The 22010-nt window shown below is 45.1% G+C and overlaps 1 protein-coding gene across 3 annotated transcripts in view; it reads right to left on the minus strand.

Annotated features, from left to right (window-relative positions):
- Positions 1-8693: 8693 nt before the first annotated feature.
- The window catches only part of APLP2 (amyloid beta precursor like protein 2), a 49079-nt gene continuing 35762 nt past the window's right edge, over positions 8694-22010 (minus strand). For 2 of the 3 annotated variants that reach the window (XM_054292913.1, XM_054292911.1), the window contains 9 exons: positions 21065-21223; positions 20483-20611; positions 16658-16757; positions 15954-16124; positions 15346-15381; positions 12544-12626; positions 11625-11699; positions 10994-11149; positions 8694-10234 (listed from right to left, as the gene is read on the minus strand). In XM_054292913.1, coding sequence (XP_054148888.1) covers positions 10133-10234; positions 10994-11149; positions 11625-11699; positions 12544-12626; positions 15346-15381; positions 15954-16124; positions 16658-16757; positions 20483-20611; positions 21065-21223 — 1011 coding nt within the window. In that variant the 3' untranslated portion in view covers positions 8694-10132. The remainder of the gene's footprint in view (positions 10235-10993; positions 11150-11624; positions 11700-12543; positions 12627-15345; positions 15382-15953; positions 16125-16657; positions 16758-20482; positions 20612-21064; positions 21224-22010) is intronic. The other variant, XM_054292912.1, reaches the window with a different exon arrangement.

Raw genomic sequence — 22010 nt, forward strand, 5'->3', positions numbered from 1 at the left:
TTGGCCCAAAATCCTTGTATTTCCTAGGGATCCAATAAAGAATGGAAGATGCTCAGCCACTGGTTTTAATTACTGACTTAAGGAAAACTAAGTTACTGTGTACAGGCTAAGTTTCCTGATGTTCTGTGGCAAATTCCAGGTAAAATTCGGATTTAAATGGCAAAATAAGAACTGGAGATGCAGTTCCCAGCTTCACTCCTGAAGGCAAAGCTGTAGAGTTTAATTAACCAATTGGTTAATTAAATTATCAGTTCAGCACATGGATTACTTGATTGAGCTTCTGCAGAAACCAGTTTTATACTTTAGACCAGCTTTAACAGCAGAGCTGGAGCCCCAGAGCTCAGACAGCACTGGATGTGTAAACATGACTGTAAAGCTGTTTTGTGGGCAAAGAAATTCCTGTTCTTCTTTGGGTAGAGAATGTTTGTTCTCCGTTTTGTGTTTAATTGGAAGAGGAGAAGCTTCACAATAAAAGATGATTTAGACCAAGCGCATGGGATCTTTGTTCAAGCAAAACGCAACACCCTTAAAATAATTTAAAAATTAAAAGTAAAACTAAAGTAATTTTTGCTTTACTTTTAGTTTTTGTTTAAAGGTTTGCTTACTTTTGTTTTAACTTATTGTTATTGTCCTGGTTTGAAAAGGAAGTGAGTTTTTTGGGATGCTGTGGTCAAACCAATAGGTGCTCAGATTCAAATATTGGCACCAGGTGCGGCCAAGGAGGACATGGATGCACCTCTGAGCACACAGCGGGTTAAAAGCAGGGAGCTCCCAGGGGAAGCTCTCTTGGTTCCGGCGCTGAAAGGTTCGGAGCTGCCCTGCCCGGCTCTGGGCTGGGTGCGGGAGGGGAAGCCACGGGGCCGGGTGAGGGGAGCCGGGCCTGGGGCAGAGAGGGGAGGTGAAGGGCCCTGCAGGATGGAAGGGTGGAGGAGCACTGAGAGGCATCGGGCAGCCCCCGGCCCCTGAGACACAGAGAGAGAGAGAGCTGGTGCCTGTGCCTGTGCCACCTTGAAATTGGATAGCACGGCCGGCCGAGAAGGAGAAGGGGCGTGCGGTGAGAAGGTGCTCAACAGGGCAGCCATGGGAGTTCTGGACAGGCAGAGACTGAGATTTTTAACCCTTTCTTGAATGATGGAAACCTTACAAATGCTGATCCTCCTGGATTTGAATGAGGAGAGAGATAGAGATAAGAGGAAATGGCCACGAGAGAAGTTGAGAAGAACCTTAGGTGGGAGGAGATGATGGAGTGGCCTTTGGCTGGACTTTTCTTGTACAGCCATGGACAGAACCATTTTTCCTGTGACACAGAGACTGCATTTAAGGGGAGGCAATGGCTCGGAGCCAAGAGAGTGCAGTGATGTTATGTGAAGGAGTGCGTGAACAGAGACAACGGGTGAGGAGGGTGGTGGTGCCCTCTGTGTTCAGGGAAGAAGAAGATCTTTGTTCTCAAGACCCCTCAGCCGCAGGGGGTGAATCTGGGGAGGGACAGGTGTCCTGAAGGTGAGAGACTGTGCTTTCTTTGGAACTGGGCAAAGCATCCTTAAAGGGGAACTCTAGAAGCTGCTCAGGGCCATGTGCAGTGGTGAGAGCACTGGGCATGGAAGGAAGATGCCACCATGGGAAATGATCTCCGGGCGGTGCCACGAGTGACACGGAAACACACGAGGTCTGAACTGTGTTTCCAGGGGAAGCCTATGGCCCAAGAGGGACTCCGCTCTTCTTGATGAACTGAGAATTGATTATCTAAAGGGTGGTGATGGTCTGAGAGTCAGTGATCTGAGGAGTGGTAACTGGATTGAGAATCTAAGGTTCTGTTTAGCGTGGTGCTGGAAACTGGGAGGAGGAATGGTTTTGGAAGGTTTTCATCCTGAGTTCTGTGTGTTTCTTTTATATATTGTAAGTTAATAAAGTTTTTTTTTTCCTTTATTCCTAAGCTGGAGCCTGCTTTGCCCTATTTCTGGTCACATCTCACAGCAGGCACTAGGGAGAATATATTTTCATGGGGGCACTGGCATTGTGCCAGCATCAAATCAAGACAGTTATTTACTTTAATTTTCACCTTTTTATCTTTGAGGGTTTTTTCAGCTATTTTATATTCACTTCTACTTTTTATTTTTAAAATGAAAGTATATTTAAATATTAAAGAAAAACTCCAAACACCATCAGGTCCCCTCCGACTTGTTTCACCCCAGCCAAAATCCAAAGCACTGAGATAGTTTCTGCCCTGGTGTTTACTGCTGTAAAAATGAAAATTGCAGCTCCCCCCTCCCCTAGAATTTATACATTCAAAAAAAAGCCTCCCCCCCCAGGAGAAGAAGTAACACACCAGCTACCTGGAAGTGTGGTCCTCTAGTTTGTTAGACATCCAAAAACACAGAATATCAAAAATTCTTTCAAATGAGCCAAAATGTGGGTCCTTAATTGTAGAGATCCTGAGGGGCATCCCCTTGGTTAGGGAGACACAAGAAGCTTCCCTCAAAAAGCTGTTAAGACCCCACTGGCTCCTGTTCCTGTGTCTCTGAGCCATCCCTCCCCATTCCCTCATTTTCCCTTGGCTTTGTTCTGCCCCAGTGCCGCTGTCCAACCCCTGCTCTGGGCAGAGAGACCCTGGGAGCTCCAGGAGAGTGCCTGGGACCCTGAGCATCTTACTGGGTGGCTGAATTAAACATCTGTGGATACCGTGCAAAGGCCCTTTTTGCTTCCTTACCCTGGACTTTATTAGCACCAATTCAGGCTGCAGCACTTAATCAGAAAAAATCACCATTGATTTCCATGCTGAAGCTCCTTTTTTCAGCAAGATATTCCAAATATACCAGTAAAGTGTTGTGGCGGATGTATATATATAAACTATATACATCTCACGCTGTATATAGTTTATATATGTATATATACACATATATGTATAGTCTGTAAAAGTAAAGAACGGTTGAACATTGTCAAATACCCAGTGTCTTGAAAAAATATCAACTGACAGCACAGGAATAAATGCACCACCTAAACCCAGAGTGTAATTCAGAGCACAAACTGGGCTGTTGGAAATTCAAGTGTTCTCTGCTTTTTTAAAAATAAACTTGAGCAAATAGGCCTGGAATTATGTTACAAGGGCTTTTCTCATCCGTGGCTTGTAGTTCTTAATGCATCATCCTGGAAAACAAAGGATGCTTCAAGTTCAACCCAAAAAGCTGGTTTTGGTGTTCACTCTTCAAAGCAAGGAGAAAGCAATTAGCAAAAGGCAATACAGACAACATTCCCAGAACTACGAGCAGAGAAAGGAACTAAACACATAATCTGTACAAAAAGGATTATTAATGAAGTAACTGAAATAACTGAAGGCTGGATCTGTGACCAAGCCTTGGGATAGTCCCAGTCTAGTTCTTGATTCTCAGTAGCTGGAGTGATCTCCAGTAGTTTACTTGTGTCACCAGCAAGGGGTAAATCCAAAATTCAGCTCTTAAAAAACCTCAAACCACTGGGAATTTGTGACCATGGTCACAGGGGTTTTCAGGTGAAGAGAGAGACGAGAATGTTGACTCCATGATCAGAAGGCTTGATTTATTATTTTATTTTATATATATATATTACATTATAACTATACTAAAAAGAAATAGAAAGGAAAAGGTTCCTCAGAAGGCTAAGCTAAGAATAGAAAAGAAAAGAATGATAACAAAAGGCAGCTCTCTCGGACTCTGAGATAGCTCCGTCTTGATTAGCCATTAATTGTATACATCCAAGAGGGGCCAATCACAGGTGGACCTGTTGCATTCCACAGCAGCAGATAATAATTGTTTACATTTGTTGCTGAAACTTCTCAGCTTCAGCAGGAAAAATCCTAAAGAAAAGATTTTCACAAAAAGATGTCTGCGACAGGAATTCATCCCAGTAGAGAATGGCTGGATCATTACTTTACCTGCAGTTTATTTCTTTTCCAGTATCCAAATACTCACATGGCCATAAGGAATGTTTCCTTCCTCGTGCCTGCTGAAAACGCATGTCCATAATTGCATCTTCACAGGATAACACAAAATCTAAAACAGATGATCCTGTTGCATCCAAAAAAGTGATCCCAAAAGGTGCACAGCAAGGGCTAAGCCCCAGATAAAGGGCTGCACACAAATAAGTTTGCCTAGAGTAGGAATAAAGGGTGGTATTTCCCTGTGACCTGCTCTCAGTGTAAAGATCCCCCTTTAGACTTCCCTGGCCTCAGATAATCACAGTTTTTCCTGCCCCAAAACCCATGGATACAGGCAGGAGAGCTGCTGCTGAAAAAGGCAGTGTTATATTTGACTACCCAGAGACCTGCTCTGACCCAAGCTGGGAATTCAGTGTGATATCCTCCAGGAGTTCCTTCCAGCCTTCACTTCTGCATGAGCCTGCTCCAGCTGCAGGATTATTCCCTGCTGGAGCACCACGCTGAGAAAACAATTATTGCTCACTCTGCATTTGGTGAGGCAGTGCAGAACCAGCCCCACTCTGTTCTCCACTGTGGGAAGCAGAGGCCCTGGTCAGCCCACAGGAGAACAGCCCATCCTCTCCCTTTCACACACACACCCTGCAAACCCAGGCAGCAGCACCAAAAGCCCAATCTGTAGGACCTCTATAAGGTTGCTCTAAGAACAGGTCCTCTGCCAGATGTTTGCAAACACCCTGGGAGCACCAAGCCCAGCTCCAGGATGGCAGCCCTGTGCCGAGTCCCCATTCTAGCAGCCACCCAGGGAGCAGCTGAGGGAGCCAGTCCCTCTGCTCAGAAGCCTTTACACCACTTTCTCCCTGCAGGTGTTTTCTCTGAAGTGCCTGTGCTTTCAGCTAAAAAAATAAATCCACCCTGGCACCATCCAAGAGACCAGTTTCCCTCTTTCTTGAGCTTGCCATAGACAGAGCCCTTCCTCTCAGAGACCTTGCAGGAGGATACACCAGACAGCTGCTATGATGGCATCCAGAAGGGATATTAAATCCCAATCAACCCATCTGCATCTCCCTTACCCCTCACTGACGCTTTCTAGAGCACCAGAACAGAAGCACCCTCAGCCTCTTCAACATCAGAGCAATATGTTTTACAGGGAGAGATTCTTCACAGCCACACACACATGGGATGAGCAGGAAGTTCGAAGCCAAGAGTGAACACATTCTCAGGGATTTCACTTCCTGCTGCACAGTCAGGCAGAGAAAAGCACCTGGTATGCAGGCAGGGACACAGAGGAGAGAATTGATGTTCTCCCTGCCAGGGAATGTTCCCAGGGAACAGGTGAGGAGGAGGAAGATCCTTGCTCTCCCATGGAACAGGTGAGACACTCCTGAGAAGTTCCTGCCTCCAGAGTGGCCTCCAGCCCAGATCCAGAGGACAGATGTTGCTGTGGAGACTGCAAGGATGTTGAGGATGTCGGGAGGATCATTCGCAGGTAAACTGACTCCCCTTGCTCTTTCTGCTCTCACATTCAGGGCTTATACAGGGAAATCTAAGGTATGGAAACAGAACTCTGGGTCCCCCTCTGGCTGTGGGACCCAGAGCTCCATGAAGCTTTAACATGGGAGGATGAAGGAGCATTCAGAAAACTGGGATATCCCCAAGCTGTTTCACAGCAGATACAGCAATTCAGGTATAAAGTTCCACAGACTCTGCCCCATCACCTCATCCTCTTAAGGGTCTTCACCTCCTCCCACTGACACACATCATGGCAAGGTTTTGGGGAGATGGGACACTTCCCTCAGGCCCAGTCCCTCCCACCACCTTCAGCCCCACACTCCAAGCACCAGAGTCTGTTCAGACTCTGAACCTCCCTGATGCCATCCAGAGACTGATGGTATTAAATAACCAGCTTGTTCAGCCCACAGCCTGTTCTCAAATTGCTCTCAGGAACCCAGTGCTGCTGGAAATAAATTTTTTTATAAACTCATCCTGGCAGCACACACAGAAAGCCTCCAGTCCAGGGGTTAAGTGCTCCTGCTACAAAGCACAGCCTCCACACAGGTCACTGGTAAACACAGCAAAATGCTCCCGTGTTTAACCCACTCGCTCCGGTGGAACCACATGTACATGAATTAAACCCTCACCTCTATCAGGTGCTGTGCTCAGCAGAATCTTCCCCCTGCCTCTGCAGCAAAGCTACCAGTGCCTGCTGAGATCAAACTGTGAATTTATGGAGAGGCACCCAGAAGGTTAAGAATGCTGTGACTTCTGCACTGGAGAAACAGCTTTTGAGCCTGCTGCTTTCCAGTTCCCCGAGAGTTCCATCCCACAGTGCTGCTAAGGATCACAGCCAGGTGATCTGCATGTGGTCCCACCGAGACCTGAAAGCAGGAGCAGCTCACTCACCCTTGCTTTCCCTACCTTACTCTACTATGTCCTATAAAAACTGTCTTTTTCTGGCTCATCACTGTTGCCCTTGCTGTACATATCTGGCAGCCTTTTTCACCACAACAAAGCCACTGATGCCACTGACTGAGTTGCACCTGCTCTGGAGACCACCCAAATTCCTGTGTGGTGGCACCAATTTTAAGCGCCACTCAGTCTGGACCAAAAGGACACCTCACCTTGAGAGTTGCAGCTCTCAAACATCTACCTGAAACACCCCAGGTCAAAGGATTAGGAGGGTTTATGTGCTCCATCAGATGAATGTCACCTTTTGATGGGGCAACAGGGAAAGGCTCCAGGCACTGCATCACCACCTGCTTCAGCTCATCGTGGGCACCTTTTAATCTCTTCTGTGGGCCAGGGCTGAATGATCAAAACCACACTTCACACAAGAGTTGCTCTGCACATCAGAGACAAGTAAGGCTGGTAAAATCAATCCACCCACGTTCCATCCACTTGTTCCTGTGCACATCACAGTCCTGATGCACCGACATTCATCACTCTGCCCTTGCAGGAATGCTACAAACAGCTTCAGGAGAAAGGAGACAAACTGACCCAGCACTTCCTCTGCTCGGCATTCCCTTCTCAAAGACCCTTCTCAAACATCCTGTTTCCTCACCTGAGAGTGAGGAAAAAAAAGTGCTTCCTCTTGAAGCACTTTTTCTTTAAAATCAGTGTTTCTATTGAAATGCAGCTCTCCACATGCTACAAGTCTTCCCTCAGCCAACTGCTCCACTGTGCTCTGACTAATCTAATTTTAAGCATCTCATTGCCATGAAACTGCTGATATTTTCCCAAACTACCTCATTGCCTCTTTGCTGGGATCAGCCCCTCTGCTTGCACAGCTAAAACCAGGAACTCTTGGGACATGCCTTAGCATCCATCTTCAAGCAGCTAAATTTCAGCATGACTTTTCAGAAACTGTGGTCAAAATCCATCCTAAAGAATTGATCCCAAGTGCTTGGCAGTCTGCCCCAAAGCATGGAACTAACAGACTTTGATTCCAGCCTGATGTATTTATTTTGCAGAACTAATAGAATTTATCAAAGGAAAAATCTGATACCCAAATTCAATTCTGGAACTCAGTCTGCAGCCTCTGTAATTTGTTTCACTTGCAGGTCACCCTACCTGAGGGCGCAGTTCAAGAATGGCACTGGGCTGCAGATATGCTTTGGCATCATTTAAATTAAATTTAGTTTAAAATCAAAACCCTTTCCCAAGTAGTTGTGACAAGCCAACAGAAGGCATTTTCTAGGACAGCATCTGCTCTTTCCTCAGTGTCTGAATAATTTAACCAGAATATGGAGGTTTCAGTGGAGCCAAGGAGCCCATGTTTAAGGAGAAACAGGACAAGCAAGTGCTTCCTGTTCCAAATTGCTAAACCTTCTTGTTTCCTCCTCTCCCTCTCTTCCTCCAGACCTACTGGCAACTGCATAGATCAATATGGAGGAAAATTAATTCTGTCTATTGACCTCTAAAATGACATTCAAGTGACAGTGACTCTTAGAACATTTCACTGAGATGAGACAGTAGGAATATGTGCTTGAGGTCACACCTCAAAGGAGAATAGAGAGGAATGACACATGGGACCAGAAATAGCTTTGAGCTTTACAGGCTGTTAGTTTTAAATGTTCTGGAAGAGAGACTTAAACCAAACAGTTATTTCCCCTCATAAAACAGCAGCCGCAATTCAGTGAGCGCTAACCTTAATTAGCTGATTCTTGCCCTGGGCTCTATGACTTCAATTATTTCAGATCTGGCCATCCACCAGAGGCAACCACAGAAACTGTGTCATTGTGAGGTCTTTATCCATGCCCTCGTATCTAGGAATTCTAAGGTTTCCTGCTGTCCTTCTGCCCAGTCCCATTCCTGAGGCCTGTGCATGTCACAGGCTTTGAGCACACAGGCAGCACAGCGTCCCTGTGGCTCTCAAGGAAGTGCAGGTGGATGGCCAGGGACACAACAGCTCGTCACCGCAGAGAGCCTTGCTCTGCTTGCTCCCACAGAGTGTGCCAGCAGCCACCTGCATCCTGGGAATGGGGAGAACCATCCACAGCATCTTCCAAAAGCAGCCAGAGGCAGCCCCAGCCCAGCTCTCCCCAACCTGCACTCCAGCAGCTGCTTTAACGCTTCTCAGGATCCAGCTGTTTGTTTAGCATCCTGCCTCCTCCACTCCAGAAATGTTATCAGGATCTGGAAATACCACAAAAGACTCCAGGTATGGTTATACATCAGAACCTGTACAGTCTTTCTCACTGTCAGGGAAAGGTTTTGTGAGTTTGGCAGGAGAGAGTGGGAGGACAGGGAATTAGAGCGAGCCCATGAATAAAGAGAAGCAGCAATCTGGAAGTTAAAGTGTTTATTGATGTGTTTAAACTTTGTACATTCCCCACAGACCACACTAAGGAGTTTGCAGGTAAATCTGTGCATAGTGGGAAGAAACACGGAAAGGGGAAGAAAAAATAAAGTCACAGGAAAAATAGAAAAAATACACCACAGGTTACCAGAACCCCCAGATTCAAAAAAGCTGTGAGCATTAACACCAACTATACAAGCATTACAAAGACATGATGATGGTGAATGGAAAAATGCCCCTTTTGTTCTTCTTGGGGCCTATGCATCCTATTTCCCTTAAAGTAGGCAGCATCCCTTTCCCAACATGTCACTGTCTTCCATCCCCAGCAAAGAGACCTCTCTGTGTTTGTCAGCTCCCAAGGTCCCAGTTATTGCAGTGATTTGTCATTTCTGGCCCAACATCACCCAGGGAGATGCAAAGGCTCAAAAACCTGTGGCTCTTAACTACTTACCATGTTGGTGAGGCAGGAGAGCTGGGGAAATCAGAAAGTAGTAGCAAGAGGGGGCTGTTAATGCCAGGTGAGTACTGAAGGAAACTGGCTGAGAACAGAGATTTCAATTCAATACCAGAACTTCCAACTCTAGAGCAGAACTGAATCTCAAAGGGGAATGTGCAGACCCAAGTATGCACAAACCATGTTCTAACATTCTACTAGAATAACTATAAACAGAGATGCTAGAAGCCTTTTAACTCCTTGCCTCCAGGGAGTCTTGATTCCTAGAGCCCGAGCTGCTGAGCAGCAGGGTGCACACCACTGGCATATGAAGATGGGGGTTTTTTTTCCTTTTTTTTTTTCTCTTTTTCTTTTTTTGTCTCATTATAGGGAATTCTGTTAGTTACCATTCCCAATTGCTTCTTTGCTTATGCTGTAATAGCTTCTATCCCTAAATTAATCTCTTTGCAAGTCCCAGTGAAATTCACTTAAAAAAAAAAAAAGGAAAAGAATAATGCTTTATATACAAAAGCCAAAATGACCAAAGAGCCACAACTGTCTCCTTTTTTGAAGGTGGGCTGGTACAAACGACCCTCAATATACAGGTGGTCTATCAGAAATAAAAATCAACATTTCCCATTTTTATATATATAGAGCTTGTATCAGACAACAGTACAACAGAACTGGTATTTTTCAGATTATTAAAAAAAAAAAAGAAAACTACATCTCAGTCAAATATCTGCAATAGATCAATTTTTCCCATTTAAGGAGATTTATATATCATATTGTTATATTATCATTTCTTCACCCATTTTAAAGAATGGAAATTGCAACTCTACAGTAGTAATTATAGTCTTAATGATCCAGGAGTTCTGAATGTAAGATGAAGTCCTCTTGAAGCAACTGTTGGTCAGTAGTTGATCCAAAACACTGAACCACTTTGGCCCTTCGCCCCGCACCTCTTCCCATCGGGGCTATTACACCTTCATCTCTTTTATATCTGCATCTGCTCCAGGTATTTGTAAGTGGGATTCTCATAGCCATGGTTTTGCATCTTGCTCAGATGCCGCTCCTCAGGGGTGAGCATCGGGTCAACCTTTGGAAAAAACACATGATACTGGTCAAGGAGACACTTCCAGGATTGATTCCACAAAACAAGAGGCAACAGACAAACACTGAGGGAATACCATGGTGAGCAGTAAACGGAAAAAAACGTAAACTGCAAAAGGTAATTTGAATAGAATTGCTTGTTCAAGAGCTGATGCCTCCTGCCCACCCAATCCCCTGTGGGGATGTTCTCACAAATCTGTCATTGCTCAGTCAACACTGCAAGTCAGGGACCCACTTCTCTCATTGAAGAGGTTGTTATGATCTCCTGCATGGGTGGGGCAAAGGGAAAAAGCGGCTTTCTCTGGGCTCCATTATAAGTTGTCATAGAAATGTGCAAGGAAGGAGGAGCTGCTCTTCAGCATTTCACCAATCACATCATCTTAATTGTCAATTAGCCAGGAGGACAAATTGCTGTGCATTGACTGACTGACTGCCCTGCTGAAGATATTGCCTGAAAAGCTCATTTACTGCTAAATCCTACCCTGAGCCAGCCAGGAAAGCCTAAGTAAATCCTAGTGATAAGCAAATGCAACTCTGGAGTGGCAGGTGCCAGCACAGCACACCAGGGACTGGCACCTGCACACTGAGGAACGAGCAATGATGGTGTCAGCAGGGACAGAGTTAATTCCTACCCAGCCAGAAGCAGAACTCTCCATGGCTTGGCAGCTCCTGCCATTCTCTACCCCCACACACATGTGACTCAACACTGACTATTTTCATCCTCAGTTATGGAGCTGTTTCTCACCTCCACAATTCCATGGCTGATGGTCCCATACTGCCTCTTCCTCAGCATCACCAAGCTGATGACTATAACAGTAGCTATGGCAACAGCAATCACCAACAGCCCAATAAGGGCACTGCTGCTGAAGCCAAAGTCATCACGGAGGGAGTTGTCATTATCCTGGAGGGAAGAAAACAGAGCAGGTTGAGGAAGAGCAATAAGGGAGATGCACTGCTGAACACCAACCTAAACCATGGCCACTAGTAAGGTCTTTGACCATCTGTGGTACTGAGATATGACTGATTATACACTAGACAGTGTATATATATATCAGCCCTACGTATTCCACCCCTACATATTTCACCTCTAAATATTCCATCAAAAGGATAACCACTGCAAAATTCTTTCCCCACTTAGTAGCTCTGGACAGACACTGGCCACATCACTTCCCTATCCCACAAAACACTTTTGCAGTAGGAGTCAAGTTAATATCTAATGTGTGTTCACTGTTTACATCCTTACACAGAAGGGCTGTACTTCACTCTGCATGAGCCCCTAGGCATCCAGGCACCAAATCCTGAATTCAGTAAAAATAGTCATCAAAATCCAGCATTAGGAATTTGCCAGTCCCTGGATTCAGCAGCCACAAACGTACCGGCTCATCCACCAGCCCTCCGACACGCTCTGCGTTGAAAATCATCTCCTTCACATCAAGGGTTTCATCAATTACCTAAAAACGGCCACAAAAGTGTTTTATGGAAGGATCCACACAAAACAAGGAGGAGAAGGAAGAGGAAGACAAACAAGAGACCTTTAATGAACACTAGCAAAGGCTCAGGACCACTTACCATCTCCCCTTTGCTCTCAACAGCATGGAATGTTCTCCAACTCTTATACAGCCACCAGAGACAGTATTGAGATAGTATCACAGCTAGTTACCTCCACACTATCTCAAACTAAAGCCCCAGAGAAAAAAAAAAAACCCCAATAAAAAAAGTTGCTAACTTTGGACCAAGCATTTCTGTTATGTAAGATGTAACCTGTGTCTTTAAAACAGTATTGAAAGGAAATTCAAAAGGTGACTTTTTAGTTTTTTTAAACCCATGGAACTGAGGCAAAGGGCTGTCACTAGAACGTAGAGAATTCTTGACACTGTAGAGACAACTTCTGCTGGGTTGCTCAACTTCAGAGGAAGGCGAGGCCTCCCTTGCCATGAAAAAAAAGTGGGAGACACAGATGGAACACACCAGCATTCAGTGTGTTCAGACAGTGAACCTAGTGAAAATAAAGGGACATCAAAAATGCTTGGGAAAAGCATTCCTGAATCAGAGAGTTCTCAGAATCAGACTGCCAAAGATCTGAAGCTCTCTCCTTCCCTTCCCTTCCCCTCCCACCCTTCTGATGCTAATCAGTATTAAGAGCCTACAATAGTCACCAAACTGACTCCCCCACACCATATGGATAATGAACACACTGACATTCTGTGAGCTGGAACAAGACATTGAAACAAGCCACTGCTATTAATTAGTGCCCACAGCAGGTTTAGCTTCACAAAATAAAGGTGGAGAACTCACCACATTTTCATCCACCTTGTTCTTGCTATTAATCACTTTTTCTTCAGCACCAATCAGCCCGTCCAGCTCAGTCATGCCAGAACCTGCACCAAAAGAGCAAGGAGAGTCCATCAGCCCTTAAGAACATTTTGGAAGGGTCACCTACTCTGTGTAGAGCTGCTTTGGATCGTGTGTTTAACTGCACAGACTGCTGAGTATTAACCTGTCCTCATGCTGCTGTGTCAGATGGCAGCTCACAAACTACAGTGACAAGTGATTAGGAGGGCTGTTAATGAGGGGAAATGAGGTGGCAATGAGAGGAGCAGACAGGACTCATCACCAAAATCAGGCTGAGGTGTCAATTCAGACAAACCGTACAGTTAAGTGCTTCTGTTAGACAGCTCCAGACAAGACATAACACACAGTAAGTGCAGTAAAGGCTGCTGGTGTCACCCCAGGCCACCAACACCCCTCTGTGACCCCGAACAGGAGTGGACACACATCCATCTGCCAAGAGCCAGCACACAGGGAATGCTTTCAGCATTGCCCATTCTGCTGCAATCAGGCACATCAGCAAGTGCCTCAGGAATGGGAATTTGAATTCCAAGGTCACCCAGCACGGCTCTGTAATGAGCTGTTGTCCCATACCTGGCAGAAGCCCAAAACAAATAAATCCCAGGACAAGGGAGGAGCAGAGAACTACACCAGCCTTTGTACCAGAACACTACTACCCCATTTCCAGGCTGGAACCAGCACTGGCTCAAGAGAAGAATATCAATTAACAGAAGGCTCTGCATAAACTGTTTTGATCCAAAGCATTTATAAATAGATCAGATCAGTAAGAGAGTCTGATGCAAACTGCCCTGATATAACACAGCATGTTAGAACACCAGTGTTCCACTGGTGCTGGGGACAATGCAATGACCTGTGACGCACTAGTGCAAAAGCAGGACAGTGAAGCCTCAAACCTGCAGTGGATCTTTCCAATGACATGGGGGAAATTCTACTATAGCACTTCAGGCTTTGCTGGTGACTGCAAACCCCCAACTCTGCACAAATTGCTGAGCTTGCAAGGTGCCCAAGACATGTCAACTGCTGCTGGAATTGGCAACATTTTCTTTGATGAGCTGCAAGGACAGGCCACTTGGCTTCAAGGCAAGTTTTTACAGTGACAAGTTTGTATTGCCTTGAAATGCCACAGAAATAACATTTCACTATGAAGCATCTCAGGTTTTAGTGCATCATGTTTTTCTTTAGAGGCAGTAATCAGATTCCAAGCATGGCCACGACTGCCAGTCTGACTTCCCTCAACTGTCAAAGCAGGTTATGTTATTATGGAACCAATGATTAGGATTTTCAGGAGAAACCAGCTACAAATAGTTTGTACAGAACTACTGTATCAGCTTTTGGCCTACGGCTGCTTTATTCCAGTTTCAGGAGCCAACCCAGCACAGTCTCCAGGGCTGAGAGTTCAGCTGCTGCACTGAGCTCTGCTATTTGTCTCAGTGTGCAGAACCAAGTAACAGACCCAGTGCTATGTAGCTCAAAGGCACAGTTTATATTATATACCTCACAGGGAAAAAAATCCAAAAACACACACCTGCACAAACCCCCCCCGCCCAACTCCACCAACCCAATACTCCCTCAAAGTCCTTAAGCAATTCAGTGAAAAGGGAAGGGAGAAGAGGAACAAGTGCAGGACAATTGCTGTCCCTGGGTCATCAGAGACTCTTATATTTACCCAGACAGGGAGAACTAGCACAAATTTATCATCCTCAAGGCAACACAGCAATTGTCCAAAAATTTAATAAATACAATATCTAACTAAAGTCTGTTCCAATTCCTGCCAGAGCAGTCAGTACACTGTACACTGTTCCACACCAGGGATGAAGGTGACTTATATTTTCAGAGAAAGATCGATAATGAGAAGAGTTTCAAGCTATTTGGTCTTCACTGAGTTACAAAACCACGTGTGCTCACATGAAATGGTTATTAGCAAAATCTTTTGCTCTCCTTTGAGATCTACACAATATATTTGGAACCAAAGGCAGATTAAAACACTGGGTTTACTCCACACACAGCTCATGCAGCACTACTCTGCAAGAGCCTCCCTTTTCTACTGGTCCTTCCCTGACTGCATATCACTAATAGAGACATTATTTTATGCTAATATTTCTATGCTGCTCTTAAAGCTGCTTTTTAGCCAGGCACTGAGCTACTGTAGAATTAATCCTGAGTTAAGGGAGAAATGTAAAACCACACACAGTTTGCTAGTATGGAGAGATGCTACGTGTGGGAAGGTGATGCCAAGGAAAGCACAAACATGGAGGAGGAATCTCCTGATTTATCTGTCCAATACTAGCTGCACTCCCATAAGGACATCTGGACTGGAAACAGCCTGTGTCCTGAAGTGTTTTGTGGTGTCATGGGGCACCAAGGACAGGTTCCACAGGAGGCAGAAGAGCCTCTGGACTATTCCCCACCAGCACAGCAGGGTTTCATCTGAGAAGTGTCACAAACGGAGAGATGCAAAGCGCCACTGAGACACTGGCTAAGGCCACCTTCCCCAAGGGCTAAGAGCCACTCGAGGCACTCTGAAACCCTTGTGAGCCCATCAGGGAGGAACACACACACAGTTGGATGCTCAGACTACCTGGCTTCTTTAACACTAGGCCTAAACAAGCAAAAGTGAACATGACTGATCTAAGTGAAAGCAGGGAAATGAAAATCAAGGTGAGTATGGAACTAAAATGAAGCTATCAGACACATGGAGGAGGTAGGAGTGTGATCAAAAGCACTGTGAGGGAGCAGCTTAGAACCAACCTTTTTTCATTGGATGGTACAAATCCGGCTGAGGATCTAGCAGGAGGGAAAACAAAAACAAAAATAGCAGAGAAAGGAGATTAAGAGAGAAAGGAAAAAAAAGGTTTGTGCATGATTTCTGACTCAGACCCTGGGAAAAGCTTTTAGCCTACAGCTTTAGGCTCAGGACTCTGATCAAGCGTTTTTAAAATAAATACACGCGCACACACACCAGCTGTCAACATCCAATGATACAAAAAAATAGATATACATATTTAAAAAAAGAAAGAGAATTCCTTCAGCCCTTCAACAGGTCACAGCACAAAGATTTAACATTACACGAGAACCCTTTTATTAGACTGAAAATTAATTCCAGAGTCAAGATGCACTGTAAAAACATTCACTGCAAAATGAAAAGAGAGGACAATTCTGCAAAGAGAAGAATAAGAAAATCATTAGAACAGCTCAGCAGACATTACTTGCAGCACTGCTTCTCCAGTGAATGAGGGGTCCTGTCAGGGTGACTGCTTTACTCTACATCACCCAAAGAGACTGGAGCTTTTTCTGTTCCAGCTGAGCCTACTGTCTAAGGAAAACCACCAGTAAACCCAGTGTTCAGTTCCACATACCTTCACTTTCAGGCAAGGCTGGGAAGGTTTTCACCTGGAACGGGTGGAAAGGTTTGCCATCCAGGGGAATTTCTTCACTCTCCTCAGAGCTCACTCTGACATCCACCTGGGACTCAGAAATGGAGGATGTGAACTGATCCATGTCTGCACGCTGCTCCTGAAGCAGCTCATCTGAAAGGAATAAAAGGAATTATTACACAGACTGCATGAAACCTGGCAGTGACAGAGAGAGGCAGATGGTTTGAAGCAGGCTGAGGCAGGACTGCAGGGGAACACTGCTCTCAGGGCTGCCAGGTTATTTTATCTTGTGCATTTCATCTGGAATTCTCAGTAAAGGCGTTGGTTAGAAATGCATTCAAATAAGGGCCAAGAGGTTTGATGTGGCAAGAGGATTTGGCAAGATGAGAGTAACTAACCCATAAGGGGAGAACGCATTTGCTTTTTTTTTAATGGATCTTTTAAATCTCCCTTAGAGAGACAGCTTTGCTATTCTGAACATTGTTGACTTTATCTGAAAGGGACAGTGAAAATTCTTGGAACAAGCTATTCTGACTGGTTATTTTGTAACATCCAGACAGTATCTTCCCTGAGCTGAGCCCAAGCGCCTGTTGTTGAGGGCACCCCCTCAAAGGAGAGAGAAATCTTTTGGGAGCTCATTGGATATAAAAACCTGGGAGTCTTAACACAGCAGCATAGACACTCACCAATCTCATCCTGGATTTCTTCAGCCACATATGGCACCTTGTAGAGCAGAGACAAGCTTTGATTCATCCGTTCCTCAATCACATGAAGATGTGTCATCACCTGCAGATGTAAAAGAATGCGTTGGAGTAAGCAAAAACTGTCAGTCACTTCACAGAACCAGTTCTTTCCTTGCTCAATAAATATCTATTACTGGTGGATCTGCCATGGCAGGCAATGGGGGACACAGATCCATCCAGTCCAATTCTGTGACCAGCGCTCTCACACTTCACTGGAACTGGCCATCTGCAGACGGTGCTCTCAGGAGTTTGGCAAATGCTGGGAGTAAGAGAGCATTCAGCTGACTCTCACTGTAACCAGCTCTCCACTGCAAACACTAAAATGCCACTGAAGCTGGTATTTCTCATATGCCCAACATAGTCATAATTCATCTCCTGTAGCAGCGTTATTAAATGGATTATCATTCCTGATTGCTAGAAAAGATATAGGCAAAAGGAGCAGACAGGATATTTTATCAGCTCTGGTTTCAGAACAAAGGTGCCTTTCAAACCAACTGTGGCATTACATTTGTCCTACACCCACTCATTGGCAGCAGTATTCTCCCTTCCTTTGAGCAATACATTCAAGCTCTGGGCAAGCTCAAATCACTCCTCCCAAGCACATTTAGTCCAGTGGTGAGGTCAGGCCTGACCTGAAGAGGGTGCTGCATAATTGGGGATCAAGGAAAACATTTATATAGATGGTCAAACATTGCAAAAAGCTAGAGTCAGATGGACCTGTTTCACAGTCTGATGTGTGCCTGACCTTTAAGAGCAAGGATGAAAATTTGCATGTGGCAACTTATCAATCCAAAAAATCAACTGAGGAGCTTAAAAGTGCATGTGAAAAGTAAAGTGAATGGAAATTGAACTGTACCACCCACATCCCTCGCATGTTGATTTGTTGACACTGCAGCCTTCGGAATGAATTGAGAACTGTTAAGGGTTTAGCTTAAGAACACAGTTCACACACTCTCTCCTGGGCTGTGGCAGCAGCAGAACAAAGCGCTGGGCCGGGCTGCGCTTGACATGTCTGAAAATGGGACCACGAATTCCACACGGAGAGCCAGGCACCATCATAACCACCACAGTTGCCACCACTCCTCCTGGATGTGCAGCTTAAAAGAATCCCATAGGCAGTGGAAGACCAGGAGACACAAGGTGAATGTGCACTGCCAACACCCAGAAAACAAGGTGGAATCCATGGAATCTGCCACCTCCCAGTGTGAGGTTTGCTTCTGGAAAATCATTCTGACACCACTCTGCCCCTCACAAGAAGTGACAGCAACAGGCTCCAGATTTTTCCTACCCTTAACCCAGGACATTTCCACCTCCTGGTTATACAGTTTTTTATGCATTTTTTCCTCAGTGCCTACTTCTTCCTCTTGGCAGCACTAAATGTGCTCCACTGCACTGTCTCCCTGCAGCTCTCCATTCTTGTTTATCTTTTGTGCACTGCAGAATTCAAAGATACTCCAAAGCAGCCTACCAGCCACAAACTGAGACTAGGAAAACATTTCTAAAGCTGCAAAAGGACAGTAAGCTCTCTCTGAACCTAAGAAAGGGCACATCCTTCCAAACAGATCTTCCAGGGTTAACAGACCATTCTAGATCTGAATTTTGAATTCAGCACATCTTTCACTATTTTAAAACAAGTGAAAACAAGTATCAAGATAATTCCAAAGACTTCTGGAGTATCTGCAAGTACTCATACAAATACAAAAGCCAGATTTAAGTAACATATTGACATACACTACCCAGCAGAAGGAAAAGGATTTCCTGGTTGTTCAGAAGTAAAATACAGTGTAGTGGTGTAGTGGGTCTAGTGCAGGTCAAATGCCAGCACACCCACCAGAATTACTCATTTTCTGCTTTGAAAATAGAGATTACAAGGAGAGCAAAGCAGGCTCAGAACTTTCAAAGGAACTTTGTTAACAGAATTAAAAGAAAAAATAATTAAAAAATCAAAATAAACCTTCAGAACACTTCTCTGCCCTCACAACTTTTCTTTTCCCCACTGACAACATAAAGAGATAAATTTGGTATTTTCACTCAGTTTACCACTTTTAAAATAATCTTTCTTTAGTCTACTTAGGGAGAGGAGTCTCTCCTGCCATGCCATGGAGACTTTTCCACAAGAAACAGTTTTCTTGTGGTTTTAATTTTCATGATTAGCCCCTTCCCAGAAATCTGCAATCATGAAGTCCCTACCACGTTTTGGTAGTTTCCCCACAACCACCACCATGGGCCACTTCAGCTTGTTAGGGTGCAATTTTAGGGATGAGCTGTTCTAGTATAGAAACAAAAGTTCTCTTCTTTTATCTCTGCAAACAGAGGTTTTCTTCTTCCATCCCTGGGGCAAGGTTTTTCACCTCTCTCATTTCTCTCTCTTCAAGCTTCTCATTGCATCACACCTACTTCAACATCTGTTTGCTTCAACACAGGTGCCTCTGCTCATAGTCACGGTTAGAACGCTACCCAGATCGCCCCAGTGCATTCCATGAGTTACAGGGGAAAAAAACAAAACTGGTGTGTCAATTATATCTTCACCATAGCCTTACAAGAGAATTTTAGCTCAAGACTAAGGCATCTCCTCATTCTCCTCTCATCTGGGATTTGACTCTTTCTTCACTGACCTTGGTGTCTCCATGTTGTTTCCTTTACGTGTCCTCACCCTTTCCTTTTCTCTCACTCAGGAGAGGATTGGTGTCTGCAAGTTTCACCTGTGCACTGAGAACAGTTAATATCTCGTCCGGGCCTGCGGATGGCCCCGTGATCTCTGCAGGGCAGGGCCGCTCTGGCTGCACACCTGGTTCCTGGCCCCCGCATGGTCAATCCCAGCCCCGGGGCTGCTTTCTGTGTGGGGCTGCAGGGCCGCCTCTGCTCTCAGCCATGAGATTTTCCACGGTGCCAGCGGAACGGCTCGGCAGCCCTCAGCCGGAGCCAAAGGGAGCCGGCCTGGCCCATCAGCCGCGGCTGAACTCAGCATGGCAGAATCTGAGCCAGCCAGGCTGCGCAGCACAGCAAGCCCGGCTAGCATCTAGTTACCTGTTCAAAAGCCAGAAGCAAGAGTGCTTTTTCCAGGGTTTGTTCATTTTTAAGTGTGATTTCACAGAGGTGTGTTTAGTTTTAAGTGGTTTGACAGGGTGCCTATATTCAAAATTAGCAAGTTGATTGGTTCAGTTGGGTCTGGAGGAAGCTGTTAGCAGTCCACACAGAGAATCACTTCCATAACTAATGGATTTCCTCTTACAAATGGTACAACACAAACCCATCAAAACCAGACTTTCTGATAAAGCCAACAACATTGATCGAGTACTTGGAAATGGTTACGATTTATGCGTTAGAAACCAGGCAATAATGCTGCAGAGGCACGAGAGAATTCCCACAAACCCCAAACACAGGCACTATGAAGATCAAGCCTAAGGAAAGAAACACATAGACAACTTGGAAGAAGTGAGGAAGCCTGTTCAAGAAAACCAAGTCCCCAATAAATACATTTCATATGTATTTGGGGTGCTTGATAAAAGGAAATATAAAACTGATAATGACCTAGGTCTAAACCCCTCAACTTGCCACTGCGACCAACAATGTATAAAACAGAGCTTCAATTTTTAACACTGTCAGGCACCAAGGCAAACTATGCAGCGAGCACATCTGGTGACAGGAAGTAAGCACAGGAGAGAGGGAGAGCTCCACAAGGATGAAGTTGCAACACACAGCTTCCAGAGGCTCCAACAGCCCCAGGGCTGGACAATAATGGCTCCCTTGACAGAAACCCCCTCATACCTGGGATTTCATCTGCGCAGCCTTCTCCGGATCCACCGCCAGGACATGCTGGTAGTGGCGGATGGTGTGCACCCTATCCTTGTTCTCGGCACGCACGTAGCGCTTCAGGGCTTGCAGGATGCGGTGGGGCTGCAGGACAGCAGCAGGGAATAGGTCAAACCACTGGTGTCAACTCCAAACCCACAGCTGAAAACAGCACTTCAGGTGTGAGCCTACTTTGATGCTGGACAGATCTATCACCTGCACTCACCCTCCAGATTTTTTATTTTTACTTTAATTAAGCCGGTTTGATTCAGAACACTTAAAATTAGGTCAATATAACTCAGAGCACCACATCTTATGAACTGTGCTTAATGGACACCAAACAAAGCAGAGATTTTTTTCTCCCCAGGCAGGAAGGAGTGGGAGTCAATTACAGACCCACTGCTAAGTCTGCAGCACCAACTTCCACAATGAAGAAGCTTTCCTAGGAACCAATTCCCAGTTTCTGCAAGTCACAGGCAATCTACTCATCAAGACATTCCCACCTGCCATCCTACCCAATGCTATCCTACTGGAAAAATGTGTAGGGAAGAAACTCACACGTGGTGGGTCAGCCTGCAGGGCAGCCAGGTAGTTCTCCAGGGCAATGCGACGGCGATCGTTCAGCATGGCTTCCACACGAGCCAGGTGAGTCTCCACCAGCTGCTGCTTCTCACTCGCTGCTTCTTTCTCCAGAGATTTTACCATGGCCTGGAAGTGCTAGAACAAAGAAAATAATCTGGGTGAAATGCACTGTGTGATCAACACCATCTGAAACTCCTCAGAACTAACAAAGACAGTAAAACTCCACATCCAACCCATTTACAGTTAGGAGAGAAAGGCATGGAAAAATGCTGATGCAGATTTCATCTCTGCAAATTCAGAACACAAGCCATTTCAAAGGTCTGAAGAGTGAAAAGGACCTTGCACATAAAGACTATGCTGGGGATGGGAGATCCAGGCTCTGCTGAAGAACTGACACAATATTATTCTTTCCCTCAACCCTGCAATACAAAAACAGGATTGATCCCTTCAGCCTGAAGCCATTAATTTGAATTTGCAAAAGTTTACAAAGGTACTTCATAGCAAATTTTCCATCAGCGTGCCTTCAGATCAAATCTCTGTATTCTTTTAGAAAAGTCATAACCCTCATTTCTAAACCAACCAGAACAGTCCACTAGTGTTACGTTTCAACAGAGATAATGACAAACTTCTGCATTTGCTCATAGTTCCAAATAGTGACTTATATTAAAAATGCAGAGAGAAAACTGTGTTCCAGGATAAAATCCAAAGTGGGCTTAAAAACTGGAGTCAACCACTTCATTGCATACTGGTTTGAGACAAATTCACAGAGTTGTCACTGCCAGAAGAGCCTTGCCCTAATGATCCCACACTGCAATCTCTCATTGACTTCACAGTCCAACTGAACTCTCCTCATAAGGCACAAGATTAGCATTTTGGCAGCAAATCAGCTTCATCTGCTGTCTAAGCTGTTTTCACTAAGTCT

This window comes from Melozone crissalis, unplaced genomic scaffold (genome assembly GCF_028551555.1).
Source record: "Melozone crissalis strain CALT ecotype California unplaced genomic scaffold, PUWL_Pcris_2 ptg000120l_1, whole genome shotgun sequence".
NCBI lineage: Eukaryota > Metazoa > Chordata > Aves > Passeriformes > Passerellidae > Melozone > Melozone crissalis.